The 19,546-nt window shown below is 35.1% G+C and overlaps 2 protein-coding genes across 2 annotated transcripts in view; both read left to right on the plus strand.

Annotated features, from left to right (window-relative positions):
- rtp (MORN repeat-containing protein retinophilin) overlaps nt 1-8,597 on the plus strand; it is a 61,439-nt gene extending 52,842 nt beyond the window's left edge. The window contains exon 6 of the transcript XR_011332546.1: nt 8,280-8,597. The gene's annotated coding sequence lies outside the window, so the exon portion shown is untranslated. The remainder of the gene's footprint in view (nt 1-8,279) is intronic.
- A 3,825-nt stretch (nt 8,598-12,422) lies between these two features.
- LOC138701407 (uncharacterized) overlaps nt 12,423-19,546 on the plus strand; it is a 375,565-nt gene continuing 368,441 nt past the window's right edge. The window contains exon 1 of the mRNA XM_069828266.1: nt 12,423-12,732. Coding sequence (XP_069684367.1) covers nt 12,716-12,732 — 17 coding nt within the window. The 5' untranslated portion in view covers nt 12,423-12,715. The remainder of the gene's footprint in view (nt 12,733-19,546) is intronic.

The following is a 19,546-nucleotide window of genomic DNA, read 5'->3' on the forward strand; positions in this document are numbered from 1 at the left end:
ATGATTCTGCCTCTTTGAATGGCGGAATGTCTTTATAAACAGAAAATGACCGCTCAACATCAACTGAAACCAGAGGTGAAAATTTTTTTTTATCCTGAACTCTAAATCAGCACACTGTATTAGTTTTTCAATGTCTGGAATAAGAATAAGAACGATATTTATTTTCGCTTGCTCAGGAAGTTACATCCTTATCGGAAAAACTATAGGAAAATTATCTAAATGGTAGCGATATTCTGTCAAACAAGGACCAAAATAAGAGATGTTTTTGAAAAAGCGAAATGAAAGTGAATATGGACTAAAAAAGGGAAGAAAGGGAAGTCAAAACCACATAATTTGATCGGTGGAAGATAATTTTGAACATCGTAATTAATTATTTCATGTTTCGTGTTGAAATAAAAAAAAAAGATTCCCTTTAAAATCCGGTCTCTAGTCATACTCAACCTCCTATACAGTATCATTACCTCGTTTCTGGAGTTGTCTATCTACTGACGTCAGGGATTTCCAGATGCTTTCGAAATTCAAAATTAACTTAGAAATGTATATTTTGTCTAATGAAGTCTAATGAAATTGAAAACAAGTTTCTTTCTTCGGAGGAAGGCCCAGAGGCAAGCACCGCAGCATTAGGCTTATTGTGCAACCTTCTTATGTTGGAATGATTGTTGAAGTCCATTTAGGATCGCATCTTTCAAGCGCATGATTCACTGCATGGTGCCATCGTATCGATTCAGCCACAGCATCCAGTTTTGACTGGAAACCTGAGCCTTCTCCTGCCTATGATTTTATTCTGCGGCTTCCTCAGATCGATGGGATCTGTTCGCAATTCAATCTGCTGCATCCTCAACCAGGAGAACATGTGGCCATCGATTCCACGACTGACCAATGCGTCATCTATTGAAGGGAGCTACACTCCTCGGGTCACCCGCAGTCCGCTTAGCACCTGCGGCTTCGCTGGATATGTGCAGCTTCCGCAGAGAGATGTCGCCTATAGGCAGATCCTGGAATCACATCCGCCATGTCCTCTTGGTCGACCTGTAAACTATTAAGATGATTAATGGAAATTATGCTAATGAAAGCGAAATCAGTCCGAGATCCAACGCCGAAAGTTGACCAGCAATTCTGCTTCGAGTGGTTGAGGGAAAACCTAAGAAAGAAACCCAATCAGGTAACTTATCCCGTCCAGGATTTGAACCTGAGCCGAACCGGGTCCGTTCGTTTCACGGTCAAGAAGGTTAACCGTTATCCACAGCTGTGGACTTATTAATAAGTTACTAGATGTGTTGAATACAGTCTTCGTCCAATAATTTATGATTTTATTTCTTGTTTATTAGTAGTTACTCTTTTTTTTGTTTAGTTATTTAGATAAAATTATATTAATTTAGTCTAAAGATTTGTTGAATAGTACAGACGTGAACAAATTATTAAACTAAAACGTTTTTCTTGGAAACATAATTCGTCATATCAACTATCAGTATAATTCAGAAAGTGTCTATTGTTGTAAATATGATTGTTTACATATTTTTTTACTTGGTCATTTAACGATGCTGTATCAACTATAAGATTATTTAACGTTGATGGAACTGGTGATAGCGAGATGATATTTGGCGAGATGAGACCGAGGATTCGCCATAGATTAGCTGACATTTGCCTTACGGTTGGGGAAAACCTCGGAAAAAACTCAACCAGTTAACCAGTCCAAGCGGGAATCGAACCCGCGCCCGAGCGCAACTCCGGATCGGCAGGCAAGCGTCTTAGCCAACTGAGCTACGCCGGTGGCTTTGTTTACATCTTCTGGTATATTTTTCAAATGGTTAAGTATATTTTGTCTGATTGTGTTGGTACTACTTGTGTTTTAATTATATACTGCAGAAGATATTCCACAGTCTGTTCTTCCATGGCCTGCACGAAGACCGGACATGAACGAAATTGAAAATCTGTGATCTATACTGAAGAAGAAAGTGAACAAAAAGAGGCTTACAACAAAACATGGACTCATTAAAGCACTGTCTGATATCTGGCTAAATGATACTGATATTAAAAGGAAGTGTCAAAGTTTGGTTTCCAGCATCCCTGACAAAATCAATGTCATTGATTAAAGTTCTCGTTAACACTTTGTTAAAAACATAAAATTTACTCTGTCACACGTTAAAAGTGTTAAAATTGTTAAAAAGGTATTTACCTTCGACAGACGGCCCGTTTCGACGCTATTTGTCGTCGTCTTCAGTGTCTCTTGAACCACTGCTGATTTTGGCTCTGCGATGTGCAGTTGCCGATGGTAGGGGTGGGGGTGTGTTGCTCCTATGGTGGGGGTTGGTTGTCTGTATGCTATGACGTACTATGACGTCAAACAATGTGTGCGTATTGAACTGTAGTTGCGTATTAAGTATATATTGTGGGTGTGCTATTGTATTCTTATATATTTCGTATTGTTCTAGGATGTTTAACTGTGAACTTTTTGGTGTGATGTGTAAAATTTCCATATCTGTTTCTATATTATTGTAGTCATAATTATTGTCGATAATGTGATCTGCATAATTTGATGTAATGTAAGGTTTGGTTATAGCTTTAATATGTTCGTTGTATCTTGTATGAAAGGATCTTCCTGTCTGTCCTATGTAAAAATGTGGGCAACTATTGCATTTTAATTTGTAAACTCCAGTTGAATTATATATATTTGAATGTTTAGTGTGGTTATTTAAGTATTTCTGTGTTGTGTTATTTGTTTTGTATGCAATTTTGTACTTTAGTTTTCTGAATGAAGTTGCAATTTTGTGGGTATTGGTACTGTGATATGTTAATGTTATGTATTTATTCTCGCGTGCTGTTTGTGTTGGTTTGGTCTGTTTTTGTTTTGCCTTTTTTATTAGTGTGTCTCTTATGTTAGGGTTGTATCCATTGTCTTGTGCTATATATTTTATTGTGTTTAATTCTTCAGTGTAGTTGTCATTGTTCATTGGTATATTAATTAATCTGTGTGTCATTGTACGGAAAGCTGCATGTTTATGTTGTATGGGATGATTTGATGAATTGTGTATATGTGTTGTGGTTGTAGTAGGTTTCCTGTATATTTTGAATTCGTGTCTGTTATTTGTTTTGGTTATGGTGATGTCTAAGAAGTATATAGCTTGCTTATGTTCCATTTCTACTGTATACTTTAATTTGGGGTGTATTTTGTTGAGTTGTTGATGTAGGTTTTCTATTTGTCTTTTGTTTCCATTATATAAGACTATTATGTCATCTACATATCGATGCCAGTACATTATTTTCTCTGCGTGTTTGTTGTTGTCGGTGTTTAGTATGTGTGTTTGTTCTATGTTGTGAATAAAGATTTCAGCTAATATACTTGATATAGGTGAACCCATTGGTAATCCTTCAGTTTGTGTATAGTATTTATTGATATGTGTGAAATAATTTTGTTTAGTAATAATTCCTGTAATGTGTATAATTTCGTTAATGTGAGTCTGTGGTATGTTATTTTTGATAAGCATTTTCCGAAGTATTTCTAGTGTTTCTATTACTGGTATGTTTGTATATAGATTTACGATGTCAAATGATGCTAATGTTGTATTGTGTGGCATGTGTTTGTGTTTTATTTTGTTAACTAAGTCTATGGTGTTGATTACTGTTGTTGGGTTTTCAAATTGTATACTATTTCTTATAATGTTGTCTATATATTTCGCTAATTTGTATGCTGGTGCATTCTTATAGTTAATAAGAGGCCTGATTGGTATATTTTGTTTGTGAATTTTTGGTAATGCATTTAGTTTAGGTGCGTGAGGTTTAATTTGTTTCAATTGTTGTTTTTTGTTGTTAGGTATGATGTGAGTGTTTTGATTTATTGTATTTTTGACTATTGTTTGGTATTTTGTTGTTGGATCTGCTTTTATTTCTGTGATGTTATTTTCGTGAAAAAATGTGTTAATTTTATCATTCATGTCTTGATCACGAATAAGTAAATAAATAAATGAACACATAAGTAAACAAGCAAACAATTAAATGAATCAATGAATGAATGAATGAATGAATGAATGAATGAATATTAATAAGTAATAATTATTACGCGATAAGAACACAGATGTTAAAGCGTGTATAATTAATAAAATTTAAAAAAATAATAATTATTGTAGTAGACGAATGTGTAGTTTGCAGAAAATGTCACTGCCATCAAACAAGGTTGCAAATGTGTTAACCCTTAAATTGGCAAAACTTCATTTCTCACACTAGTTTATTAAACCGTGTCGAACTGTAAAGAAAACAACTATCGCAATGTCCATATTTTATATGTCGTACAATATTATAGTATTGTGAAATTTTAATTTTCCTGCTAATTTTTTTTTTTCTATTGTACTATTAAAATTATAGCATGTTGTATCCTATAGGATACTTTGCGAATTTAAGGGTTAATAGTCTAAATTTGACCGATGATTGAAGAATTAAATTGTCTGCAAAGGCGGCGAAAAATCTTACAATTGTATGCCATTTAATTTTGATATGTTTTAATTTAATTTTGATATGTTTTCCTGAAAATTATAATTATGCTATGCTTTTCATTATTGACACCTTCAGACTCTATGTCAGTTTTTTGGAATCCAGAATCTCTGTGGTCAACTGAAATTTCTGGTGTGATGCACTTCAAAATTTTGAAATAGTGATAGGTCTAATAATAATAATAATAATAATAATAATAATAATAATAATAATAATAATAATAATAATAATAATAATAATATAGTAGTAATAACAGTAACAATAATACTTACTTACTTATGGCTTCTAAGGAACCCGCAGGTTCATTGCCGCCCTCACATAAGCCCACCATCGCATCGATCCCTATCCTTAGCAAGATTAATTCATTCTCTACAATCATACCTACCTCCCTCAAATCCATTTTAATATTATCCTCCCATCTACGTCTCGGCCTCCCCAAAGGTCTTTTTCCCTCGGGCCTCCCAACTAACACTCTATATAAATTTCTGGATTCGCCCTATATGTTCTACATGTCCTGCCCATCTCAAACGTCTGGATTTAATGTTCCTAATTATGTCAGTTGAAAAGTACAATGCGTGCAGTTCTGTGTTGTGCAATAATAATAATAATAATAATAATAATAATAATAATAATAATAATAATAATAATAATAATAATAATAATTGTCTCCACAATTCTATATATTTCTCTGTGTTGTTATTTAGAATGCACAAAATGTACGAAAAACGTTATGAAATGATTATTCAATAGGTTTTATGAAGCCTGAAATATAGGTAGTTTGTACTAGATATTTCACATCGTGTAATAGTTGGAGAAATATCTGGCGTATATAGGAGCTACTTACAAGGGACAGTACAAAAAAGGAGGAATCTTTCTGTTGGATCCATTACTTTTCCTGTAGAGCAGTGATGTCGAAGCAAGCGCATTTTTGTGACCTTGACGTCGTGCGAGGTCATCAAGCGCTAGGTATGGAAGGAGGAAGGATTATGTATATGAATAAGCAGCCTGTTGCATTAAGAAAACAGTGTTGTACAAACTTCAAAAGGAACGTGAAATTTTATGTCGTTATCTTTATATGGCTTCTTTCTGTTTGAGATTATACAGTATATATCGTCTGTAAAACAAAAGTACTGACACCAATTTCTTAATATTTCAGTTGTGTTTTGAACGTTAATAACATAATAAAGAGTTAAGAAGGAATATTCGCATAAATTTTATAGTAGTACAACTATACTGTACTAAGTGAATGAAACACATAATTTATAAAAAAAAAAGTGATATCCTAAAGAAAGAGACTGAGTATGACATAATAAGTTGGAATTGATCTTGATGGTATTTTTAGCCTTATAAAAGTAATCAATAAACTAATCAAAACAATATTATAGCAGAAAGCAAAGTTACCTAGGTATATGTTTTAACTGTAACTAATATTACATAACAAAACTCTTATCGCATTATGCTTTTAAGGTGATATTGGTGCGCAAATTCCTGTCATTCAGACTATTAAATTATTTTCTCGAAATCTGCTGAAGCTATAGAGCTGACGTTTTTACAACACATGGGCACATATTATCTTCTGTTTATGATGTAATAGTAGTTGCTTTGTTAATTTATTTTCTTACAAACATTTTTCATGCACATATTTTCAAAATTTTCAATACACTATCTTCAGTAATAAATATTTATGCGATATATTTGATTTACGAAAACATTTTTTCAGTGCCTGTAAGGCTACTAAATAAACATATTTGAAAATTTCATTTTTCTGTAAAAAAAAAGTAGAGAATATACTCCTTTTGAATAAAAAGCAAACTTGTGAAAAATGACGATTAAAATTAAAACATATATTCTTATAATGCAATTATACTTCTCAGACAAATACAAAATTAACACGGATACAGTTTTAATAAGTTTTCTTCCCTTTATCCATTGAACCAGTGCTGGCCATCCCTGTATATAGTTCGACCAAGCGGCATATACCACAGTCTAGTATATACAGTCACGAAGCTCAATACGTTGTAAATATGCATCCATAGATAGTTGCTAACCACTAGGCTAGCTAATATCGCCTCATTACAGAAATAATACCGGCACAGTCTATTGTTCCTAGCACCCTCACAACTCAAGCTTCGTGACTGTATATACTAGACTTTGCATATACTACCTCTTTCGTCTGTCTCTTTCCTTTCCTCTGTAAAGGGCTCAGGTTCTCCTGAGCTCTAAAGCGCGCGCTTGTGCCTATGGGAATGAATTGACATGACTGCTGTAGAGTAACGGACTGAATAGAAAGGTTCTCTGTTAATTGGCTTCTAGTGATTCAGTCGATACGTATGTAGCTCCGGAACATAGACTATGGTGCAAAATCCTGAAATACCTCGCATCACTTTCAACACAGCCGAAGTCTTTTATCATTCTTAGGTAGGTAATTACAAAAAAGGAATGCATGCTCGAAAATTTTTTTTATTTATTTATATTTATTTATTTATTCGTTATTGGACATAACAGGCAAAACCCAATTACAATGTTCAAGACTGATAAACTAATTTATAAAACATAAAGAAGGAAAAGGAAACATACACCTATTAAAAACTGAAACAAAATAGAAATAAGAGAAAGAAAAAAAGAGAAATTGAAATATGGTGTAAAAGTAGCTTCAAATTAACTAACAACAATATTCTGTAAAATGTGATAACAAATAATTCTGAATCTAGAGAAATTCATATTGAAAATATCAACATTCGGATAAGGATGTAATTTATTGTATAACTGTAACATTTGGAAAACTGGAGAACTTTTTGTGGGATTCAGTATTTGCCCTTGGTATGTAAAATAAATTTCGAAATTTTCTATTAAGTTTAGGTGCATATAATGTTATATAATGAAATGAACCAAAACAGTCCAATAATATACATAATAGTATAATAGTACATTATGCAACGAGCCTATAATGGTAGTAATTAAGACGCGTGTGTGTTTATGAAACGAGCGCAACGAGTTTCATAATTTTCATACGAGCGTCTTAATTGCCATTATAGGCAAGTTTCATACGACTTTTTATGCTCGACCATATTTCTAACTTGAAATTATTCATAAGTATTCATATTATTCTTATCTGACTGGGGAGCGGAAGTGACCTTGTGCAATATCTCGTAAATTGTGAGATGTGTGTAGACGCGAAAGTATTGATTTTTTCCAAGGAACAAATGTCATTGACCTTGATATAATCTAGAGAGTAAAATGAACATTAATCTTGATATAACATGGAAATTGATTTAGACATTGAAAAACTAGATGGCGAATTGAATTTCTTTGAATATTATTTACAATTAACGCTCATATTATAGTAACAGAACATAATCTTCTGCGACAGTATTGGATTTCCAGCCTCCGTGACGTTTCTCTAGTTGTCTTTCGATTGCATATCCGAGAATAATCGATACTTGCGCTTCCATATTGCTTTCTGATTGGTGGAAAACCTGAACTTCAATGAAGAGTTGTACTTTAATGAGGTCCATTAAAGGGCTGCTACCAGGTGTATAATTACTACATTTCGGCATGGTCGAGCATAAAGAAAGTTTAAATATTGACAATTTCGTCTAATTTGCAAACTAGTAAAATGGAAATGTTGAAGCATTGTAGCATAACTCTAATAAATAGGATAATTATTATAAAGTCTGTAATATAACATATTTTAGAAATTTATTTTGAATTTTTTTCTAGTAACAGAGTTATAATAATGTATATATTTTACAATGGCAGGGCCTTTAACTTGTCGTTATTTGTCTCTACTCTAGAGTGCGGCTCATAGATGTCGCAGCTGTCGAGAAATACAAAACATTTAGTTCGTTAGAGACTATCCAGAGTGCACCACAGGCAGTGAATCTACATTGAATGAATAATGACAATGGAGAATTGCTGGGATGTCCTTACGGAACCGAAGTACCTGGAGAAACCCTTGTGTTGCCTGAACCATGGGCTTGCCTAACACAAGTTATAAATTCAGATTCAGGGTGGATCAACCGGCATTTGAACCCGGGCCCCTGGCTTATAAGTCCAACGCGTTAGCTTTAAGTCGTCGGGACGGCTGGTTTTTATAGTACGTACAGTAGTATTCAGTCGTGTATTACTGCTTAATGTTATGTATGTCAGATACCAATAAAGCTATTTGAGAGCCTGATGTGCTTTCACCATTGGATGAATGTTCGCGTGTCTGAGGTAGATCTGTAATGTTTACAGCATGCAGCATGCACTTCACCAGTTACTGCAATCATGCTGCGGCATTTCAGCGCCTGCATCGAAGTCACAAACTACCGTTCCGAACATCTGCTGTATCACTTATTGAACAGTTAAACGTAGGGAAGATACAGGCCTATGTTTGTTACGTCAACAATTTAATATTGTAACGATTGATTTTCCTGGTCCAATTTCGATTTAAAAGTTGGCCTAGACCTTAAAAACATGACATCCTACGGAATGGAAGTAAAACTTAGAGACATGTGTCTTAGAATTTTGTCATGTAAGAATCCTTATCACTAAATAGGAGGGTACAGATGAAATTTACGGGCTATTTATTGAGCACAATTATTAAAGGTCAGAGGTGGCTTCAAACACGGGAATATTACTGGAAGCAAGTAAAGAGATAAGTTTCGAAGTAAATCCCGAAAATACAAAGTATATGATCATGTCTCGTGACGAGAATGTTGTACGAAATGGAAATATAAAAATTGAAGAGGTGGAGATGTTCAAATATCTTGGAGCAACAGTAACAAATATAAATGATACTCGGGAGGAAATTAAACACAGAATAGATATGGGAAATGCCTGTTATTATTCGGTTGAGAAGCTTTCATCATCTAGTCTGCTGTCAAAAAATCTGAAAGTTAGAATTTATAAAACAGTTATATTACCGGTTGTTCTTTATGGTTGTGAAACTTGGACTCTCACTTTGAGAGAGGAACATAGGTTAAGGGTGTTTGAGAATAAGGTGCTTAGGAAAATATTTGGGGCTAAGAGGGATGAAGTTACAGGAGAATGGAGAAAGTTACACAACACAGAACTGCACGCATTGTATGCCTCACCTGACATAATTAGGAACATTAAATCCAGACGTTTAAAATGGGCAGGGCATGTAGCACGTATGGGCGAATCCAGAAATGCATATAGTTGGGAGGCCGGAGAAAAAAGACCTTTAGGGAGGCCGAGACGTAAATGGGAAGATAATATTAAAATGTATTTAAGGGAGGTGGGATATGATGATAGAGAATGGATTAATCTTGCTCAGGATAGGGACCAATGGCGGGCTTATGTGAGGGCGGCAATGAACCTGCGGGTTCCTTAAAAGCCAGTAAGTAAGTAAGTAAGTAAGTAAGTAAGTAAGTAAGTAAGTAAGTAAGTAAGTAAGTAAGTAAGTAAGTAAGTAAGTAAGAGGTGGCTTCAACTTACGCGGGATTTTATTACCCTCCACCTGTAATATGTCCTTCATAACCTACAAAATCGTGCCAAAATTTTTCTAGTGCACTGTTACGCTTTCAATTTCTTACAACTCTTCGAAACCGGCACCAAGAACTTTTTTTATTCCTCATCAGATGACTTCTTATACATATCCTTCTTCACTATAGAAATACCTCTCCTCTGGAATTCTTTACATAATGACGCCAGGGATTGCCGGACATTGTGACAATATTCAAATTGGAAACTTTTTTCTCATTCCATGGTTTTTAAGTATTAGGCCTACTAGATATGCTGATTTGTGTTTCTTTACGGGTTTAAATTTGCAAGTTTCATGTTTATGTTCGTTAATATCGTAGCTTTGTTAATTAACTAGGATAGTTGGCCAATAAACGACGCTGTATCAACTACTAGGTTATTTAGCATCGATGAGATTGGTGATAGCGAGATGGTATTTGGCGAGACGAGACCGAGGATTCGCTATAGATTACCTGGCATTCACCTTACGGTTGGGGAAAACCTCGGAAAAAGCCCAACCAGGTAAACAGCACAAGAGGGGGTCGAATCCGCTCCCGAGCGCAACTTCAGATCGGTAGGCAAGCGCCTTGACCGACTGAGCCACGCCGGTGGCTTTAAATGGGATATAATTATGAATTATATATTCCTAAGTTTGACCTCACTAATTTAAAGTTTCTATGACTGTAGCCTGTATATATTTTGGTAGGGTTTTAACTTATGTTCAAAGTAGCCCATATCTATTTCTGGTGATGTGGAAGAGAAGGCCTGGTAGCTTTAACTACACCGGAATGAATAAATAATACTAATAATACTGGTACCAGGTTTGTCTTATGGCAGTGAAGCATGAACACTGAGAAAATGCGACGAAAGACGGCTAACAACTGCCGAAATGAGATTCATGCGAAAAACTGCTGGATACTCTCTTCTCGACCATAATCGGAACGTAGATATTCTGAAGGAATTAAAAATAGACTCTATTGTCCATTATCTGCAGCAATACAGGCTTCAGTGGAAGACACATGTCAAGAGGATGGATCGCTCTAGATGGCCCAGGCAGATTTTGTCATGTCCCAATAGGTGGAAGAGATTTAGGAAGACCTAGGAAACGCTGGCAAGAGACCGTAACAGATCCACTGGGGTCTAACACTTGAAGGCTGAAGACGATGATGATGATGATGATGATGATGATGATGTTGATGATGATGATGATAGTGGTAGGCCTATATAATAAATTCTTTTTGTTTTATTTGTTTCTTGTGTGCTATTCACCGGTACCTTGAATGTTGATCTTTTCATTTTTTCTTATTCATTCATTCATAGGTTTCTGCCCAAGGGCAGGTCTTTCACTGCAAACTCAGCATTCTCCAATCTTTCCCATTTTCTACCTTTTTCTTAGGGTACGTACACGTTGGAGCAACGATAAACGATAAGAGAAATGATCTAGCGACGCTTTGGTATTATCAAAGAATTAAGTGTTCATATCGGAACAACGAGGACGCGGGAAGCGAACATTTTCATTTATTAGTAGAAGATATTCTATGTATCCACTTAATGAAAGAAGATATGTAGGAAATATCAGCTACTAAGTTCAAGGTTAATGTAACTTAAGTACGTACAAAATTGAACCCGTTTCTCATCCCAAAGATAGTATAAATTCGTTGTGTTGTGATTGGTTCTTGTGATCACATAACATATGACGAATAAATACACAACTGATCAATTTGCCAATATCTACAATAATTAATTTAATAAGGCGAAACAATAATAAATCGATTAATATTCGGATATATTGATAACCACCGGTATTTATATAGGTTAATATTATCTTAATCAGAGATCATATGAACGACAAGAGCGAAGAAAATGGGACTTTGTTTTTTCGTCGCTTTTATCGTGCATCTTCGCTTTTATCGTTACTCCAATATGCACACCTCAATGACAATGCATGCTTCAATTCTCTCTGATATAGCATCCCTGCTTCTTTTATCGTTTATCTTTGCTCCAACGTGTACGTACCCTAAGTCTCCTATGAAGACAGTGGCTATTGTCTTATTAAACTTAATGTTTATGTCTTATTTACGTCCTTAAAAATACACTGTCCTTTCCTGGGCTCGAACCGTGAACTGCGAATTCCGAGGCAAGAATGGTAATCACAAAATCAGAAATCTGCAGTGTGGTCAGCTGAGGCTACTGTGAAGCCATTGCATCGGTGTATCAAGCTGCGTATACCAACATGTTAAATGGAGGTTTACCACGGCTTCTAGAATTTTGTCAGCTTCTTTTGCAAATGGACGGGTTTCGAATGTGATATTTGTATTACGTTATGTTTAGCGATGAGTCAAAGAGAATGGAAGAGGAGCGAGAGGAGGAGGTAAGACGGGCAGCGTCACGAAAGGAGGACGATGGATCAAGTCACGTGACACTCATGGGAGGGGGGTAAATTTTAAAAGTACTAAAAGAAGAGGTGGCTCAAATCTATTCCTTTCCTTAATCCCGCCGGATAGGAGAGTAGCGAAGGAGGTCACTCCACCGCCTACCACATCTTCAGTCACGCTCGCTCGCTGCACAACGCTCGCCGCGTGTGTTTTGTTTCTGTAGAACAAAAAAGACGTTGCTTAAGTTTAAAACCCTGTGTCAGTCGCGTGCTGCTTGCGATGGGCGGCAACTGAGTAGGGTGATGTGTGTGCATGTGGCCAGTGGAAATTGAGCGACTTATGAATATTATTCTTCTTACAACGAGTGGTGATCCTTTTGTGATAACGACATGTGTTCATCTGAAAGGTGAGTGTTACGTTATTTGTTACGTTCTACGATATATTTGAATGCTTCCTAACCTCTTCATTTGAATTCAGAACATTGTTGTGAATAAGTTCGATGACTTCAAAGATAAAAATTTAAATAATACAGTATTCTATATTTTTAATGTTTTGTGAATTTCTTTCGTTAATTCCGAAATGAAATGTATGATTATATTTTCCTTTCATTAATTTTAAATGTAGATAGGCCTACATAATTTATGTTTAGGTTATTGCATTTGATATTTTCAAATATTATTTCTGATTTCCAAAATTTTAATTACGAAAACTCGTATTACATTTTACGATCTTTTAAATTACAATATTTTAACCCAAATTATACTTTTTGTTTATAATGACAATTATACTGTGTTATGAGGAAAGTTATTTATCGGTATTTGATTCATGACAATACAAAATTATTTTAGAACAAAACGGCGAGCGTATAGCGGATTCCGCCGATTTTGGAATAGACATCGACGTACTTGAACTGCCAAAAAATCACACCTAATCGCTTTCACCTTCATCTTGACGGGATAATAAAAGCCTAAACTAACCTAACCTAAGTGCGTCGGTATCTATTCCAAAATCGGCGGAATCCGCTCAACGCTCGTTTAACCGAAAGTTATTTATCGGTATTTGATTCATGACAATACAAAATTATTTTAGAACAAAACGGAGTTACTTATGAGAAAATTGCCATTGTATCTGTATGTTACCATTGAAGAAGTAAATAGACCTAACTTTTCTTCATTATTTTTTTATTCCTTTGCGAGTTCAAGACGAAAACGGTTACCACAATTGTATCGTATTTTCAGTATACTTATATTTTAAATATATTTAACCACGATCGTTTAATAATGCCTACTACTTTCACGTAGTAACGATACTGATTATTGCACTGAGAGGAGTGCAATAATCAAATCATTACCGCATCATTACCGTGCTCAGTGGCTCAGTACGGTAATCAACTCTCAAATTGCAGCTAGGCCTAAATAAATACATTTGAACATATCATAAACATTATTTTGGTTGCCATAGCAATCAGTGGCTTACCATGATCTATGGATTCCAATACGTTAAATGATAGTGTTGTTTAGTCAACTGTCTGAAGACAAGTCTGAACCTCACAAGTGACACCAACATGACACCACTTGTGAGGTAACTAGGCCAAGAGATAATGGGGTAGGGTGGCCAGTTCCTTTCCCTATCCATTGTATACATCGCCGATTAGGTACATATTACACTAATCAGACTTCAGATGCATACAAACAATTGTTCTTTCTCTGACACATATCGTCAAGTGAGATGTACTGCCTGATAACAGTTGTACGTATCAGACAGAACCTCAATCAGAGGTGAAATGATAGTTTTATTTAAAATAATTATTATAAATAAATAAATTAATTAATTAATATGTTTTGCCCAAGAGCAGGTCTTTCATTGCAAACGCAGTATTCTCCAATCTTTCCTATTTTCAGCCTTACGCGTTCTCTCTGCATATGATCGATGAGTTAAACGAGCGCTGAGGTAGTTTACTTCCCACTTCACTTCCACTTCAGCTGTCTCCTCTGTAATACCAACATAACTTTGGTGACATTACGAAAGTTTCACGCTAGTGTACACTCAGGCTATGCTTTGCATATACGAATCTGTGATAGGTTAAGTTAAGCTTTTGTTATGTCTTGTATATACGAATCTGTGACAAGTTAGATTAGTTTAGGCTTTTATTATTTCTTGCATATACGAATCTCTGCAGGGTTTTCAAAGCCTGGTGGTTTTTGTTTAGCGATGCCAGCGTAATGATAGAAGAAGACGAAGTTACAATATAGGAATTTTGTGTCTATTTAGTTATTATTTGTTGTGCTTCACTGTATTCCAGTAGTTATTGAATTAATAGAGTTCTACGTTCTTCACATTACATCGTACCCTGAGTTTTATGTCCCTACGTTCCTTTCCTTTACTAGACATCACAACGTTTGCACCATGCACTTCTCATTTCACACGTAATTTACTACATTTCCGAATAATTTCTCTTTCTTGAAATATTTCACTATAAAATCCTTAAATGGAAGGGGTGGAAGTGGGAGGAAGAAGAATAAAGTGCATGAGATTTGCTGATGATATGGCATTGTTAGCAGAAGAGGAGATGATATTAAGGGATATGCTACTGGAGCTAAATGACAGCTGTGAGCAGTATGGGATGAAGATAAATGCAAACAAGACTAAGAAAAATAAGGAAGATAAACTTGCAAATTCTAAATGAGGCAGTAGAGCAAGTGGACAGCTTCAAATACTTGGGGTGTACTATAAGCAGTAACATGAGCTGCAGGCAGGGAGTCAAAAGGAGGATAGCAATGGCAAAGAAAGCTTTTAAAAGAAAAAGGAGCATCTTCTGCGGACATCTGAAAAAAGAACTAAGGAAGATATTAATGAAGTGCTTTGTGTAGAGTGTGGCATCATATGGAACAGAAACATGGACATTACGGCGAAGGGAATAGAAGCATTTGAAATGTGGATATGGAGAAGAATGGAGCGTGTTAAATGGACAGACAGAATAAGAAACGAAGCTGTGTTGGAAAGAGTGGGTGAAGAAAGAATGATGCTGAAACTGATCAGAAACAGAATAAGGAATTGGTTAGATCACTCGCTGAGGAGAAATTGTCTACTGAAGGATGTACTGGAAGGAATGGTGAACGGGAGAAGAGTTCGGGGCAGAAGAAGATATCAAATGATGGACCACATTAAAATAAGTGGATCATATGCGGAGACTAAGAGCAAGGCAGAACGTAGGAAAGATTGGTTTGCAATGAAAGACCTGCCCTTGGGCAGAACACTTTGTCATTTTTTGTTTCTGTTTTATTTCATCATCCAACATGTTCCATTACACAGCGTAATACCACAGTCTAGTATATGCAGTCACGAAGCTCAATACGTAGTAAATATGCATCCATAGATAGTTGCTAACCACTAGGATCGCTACTATCGCCTCATCACAGACAATGCGAAATAGTACCTGCACAGTCTATTGTTCCTAGTACCCTCAAAACTCAAGCTTCGTGACTGTATATTCTAGACCAGTGATGTCGAAGCAAGCGCATTTTTCTGACCTTGACGTCGTGCGCGGGCAGCAAGCGCTAAGTATGGAAAGAGGAAGGGTTGTGTATATGAATAAGCAACCTGTTGGATTAAGAAAACAGTGGTGCACAAACTTCAAACGGAACGTGAAATTTTATGTCGTTATTTTTATATGGCTTCTTTCTGTTTAATATTATCTATATTGTCTGTAAAACAAAAGTACTAAAAATGATTTCTTAATATTGCAGTTGTGTTTTAAATCTTAATAACATAGAAGAGAGTTAAGAAGGAATATTCACTTAAATTCCATAGTAGTATAATATTATACTGTATTAAGTGGATGAAACACACATTCATAAAGAAAGTGATATTCCAAAGAAAGAGATTGAGTATGACATGATAAGTTGGAATTGATATTGATGGTATCTTTAGCCTTACAAAAGTAATCAATAAACTAATCAAAACAATATTACAGTACAAAGCAAAGTTACCTAGGTACCGTATCTGTTTTAAGTGTAACTAATATTACATAACAAAACTCTTATCGCATTATGCTTTTAAGGTGATATTTGTGAGCAACTTCCTTCATCAGAATATTAAATTATTTTCTCGAAATCTGCTGAAGCTATAGAGCTGACATTTTTACAACACATGGGCACGTATCTGTTGCTTATAATGTAACAGTAGTTGCTTTGTTAATTCATTTCCTTACAAACAATTTCCATGCGAATATTTTCAAAATTTTCAATACACTATCTTCAGTAATACGTATATACGGTATATTAGATTTACGAAAACATTCTGTAAGGCTACTAAATAAATAGGCCTATACCTGAAAATTTCACTTTTCTATACGAAAAATTGAAAAAATATTTCTTTTGAATAAAAAGGTCAAACTTGTGAAAAATGAGCATTAAAATTAAAACTTACATTCTTATAATGCACTTTTACTTCTCAGGCAAATCTAAAAATTAACATGGATACAGTTTTAATAAGTTCTCTGCCCTTTATCTATTGAATCAGTGCTGGCCATCCCTGTATATAGCTCGACCAAGCGACATATACTGCTTCTTTCGTCTGTCCCTTTCCTTTCCGCTGTAAAGCGCTCGGGCTCTCCTGGGCTCTAAAGCGCGCGCTTGCTCCTGTGGGCATCAATTGACATCCCTATTCTAGACTGTGGTAATACTACATGCTTAGTGTGTGTGTGTGTGTGTGTGTGTGTGTGTGTGTGTGTGTGTGTGTGTGTGATCCTTAACTTTTGAAATCCATCTCCGCAAGAAATCGCTTACAAATTCGACCATTTTCACTTCCAAAATCATCCGAGCTACATCAACGCTCGTTTTTTCCGTATTAAAAAAAAACATTATTTAACGATCGTGGATAAAATATTGCATGCACCTAGTGGGGTGTGCTTTATTAATGCCGTCTTGTAATTAAATAATTTGTATAAAGTCTCGTTCCTAAAAACACACGTACCGTTAGTTGCATAAATAACTATTATTCATAGCAAGACATTAATAACCAACTTTAGTATTTTTCAAGTATTTTTAATTTAAAAAATAGCGGTACTACTTAAACATTTTTTCAGTTGTACAGTGTTTCACGAATAACGTTGCTGTACTTTTACCTTTTCACGAGGACATTTCATTATTGACACATAAGATTTAATAAATTTGGGATAAAATTACTGAAAGAAGGCATTATACATTTTAGTTTTATGGTGTAGTAACCATGCTAATAAACATATACAGTGGAACTCCACAAAAAGACACAACAATGGTCCGTGTGCGAGACGAGGTACGAACGCTGTCTTTCTACGGAGTACTGCGGACATTGGTAAACATAAGGGCTGTACAATGTTTTTTTATGGCGTGCAGACCGAAACATAAATAATTAACGTATATAATTTTAAATAATAGATTCTAGTATATTCAAAATATATAACAAAACAAATCCGTGATTAAGTATAAAATATACGTGATAAATCTGAAACATAAAACAAACTTCTGGAGGGAAAACTCTCTAAATATATCTAATTACATGCGGGGCTTTCATTTCGAAACTTCCCACTCTAAATAACTAGTTAATTAAATTGAATTCAATTTAAACCATAAAAACACGTAAATTTAGATATCAAGGGGGGAAGTCTTAAAAAAGGCTTAATTGCATTTTAGATTTCACCTCCCACCCCCAGCCACTTTGAAATTTCAAATGGCACCCCTATATTTTTGTACTTAAATATGAATCAATCGTTTACACACCACATTCATTTGTTTTCGCATCTTTTCTTTTCTATCGTCGCCTGGCAACCTACATTTTTGTTATTGTTGATTAGAGCCGAAGAGAATAAAGCTACAAAACTTATTGAGCATTTCTTGTAATAGTTGTGTTTGTGTATTAAATTATTTTAAAATGGTGTATACCCTTCAAGAGAGAACATAAATCATCTCTACTGATTAAATTTAGGAAATACACAAAATAGGCTGTGTTTTCATCCCACAATCAACTAATAATAACAAAGCTTCTTATAACCACTACAGAATGCCTCGCAATTAGATGAATTTTGTTTTATCCTTTGCACTGTTCTGATCGAAATGTCAAATTCTTGAGCGATGGTTCTGATTGATTCACCTTTTTTAACCGTTCCAATATTTGTAACTTCTGGTTCAACATAAGTACACATTTTTTGTTCCCTGCCTTGCTGCCAACGTGTACGAGTATCTGCACACTACTGCACTGGTTCAACTGGTTAGCCCTGTGCAGCAAGGGACAGGATGCGTTGACTTATCTTGTATCGTGAAGTATACGAGAGTGAGCGTCTATTTGTGGAGTTCCACTGTACATGATTTTCAAAATAAATCTAGGCAGAAGTCTTCACATGAATTTTGAATCTGACTTTGAATTGTAATCATTATTTTTTTCTATTTTTTTTTTTTTTTTTTTTTTTTTTTTTTTTTTTTTTTTTACCGGCCATAGGCCGTTTTCCAAAGTTATCTATTTTTGTTTTCTGTTTGTTTTGCCTTTGGTTCCTTTGTTTTTTTTTTTTTACTTATACTAATACAATCACAACACCCATGCCCGAGGCGGGACTCGAACCCACAACCCTTCGGACCAAGCGATAGGGACATGCCGTGCCCCTTCCGTATTCATATAGAACAACTTTTGAACTCTCTATTTACACCTTTAAGATGTATTTAATTTGGAGTGAAAAGAGTTTATAAGCTATGTTCTTAATTTTATTTTCGACGATGAGGTGTTTTGTAGTTTGAAGTAAGCAGCATGTAAACTGTACACATTTTACACTTTCGAGCCCCATTAAGTGGGCGGGCCAGGAATACTCGCGAGGCATTCACTGCACACCACTAATATATTTTCAGCTTCGGGCCGCAACATGTAGTTGTTGACATTTTAATCGAAGAGTGGAACGACGACAAGGAATTGTGTAGAGGTTAGAATTGCATTAATGAACTTTGAGGTTAGAGCGTCGACAAGAACAAACTTGAGTTTTTGATGACGTTAGAAAGGTTTAGCATAAAGTAGGACTCTTTAACAGGAGAAAACTGAGAATACCAAAATGATTGGCGGTTAATGAGGTGCGTCAAGCATGTCAACATTAAGTGAAGTGTTTATTTTGTGTGCAGTTTCTTAAGTAGCATTAATTTTTAGAATTCATCAATAAATAAATAAAGTTTTTATAATTTGTAATAATGACAGTAATAATC

This window comes from Periplaneta americana, chromosome 6 (assembly GCF_040183065.1).
Source record: "Periplaneta americana isolate PAMFEO1 chromosome 6, P.americana_PAMFEO1_priV1, whole genome shotgun sequence".
Lineage (NCBI taxonomy): Eukaryota > Metazoa > Arthropoda > Insecta > Blattodea > Blattidae > Periplaneta > Periplaneta americana.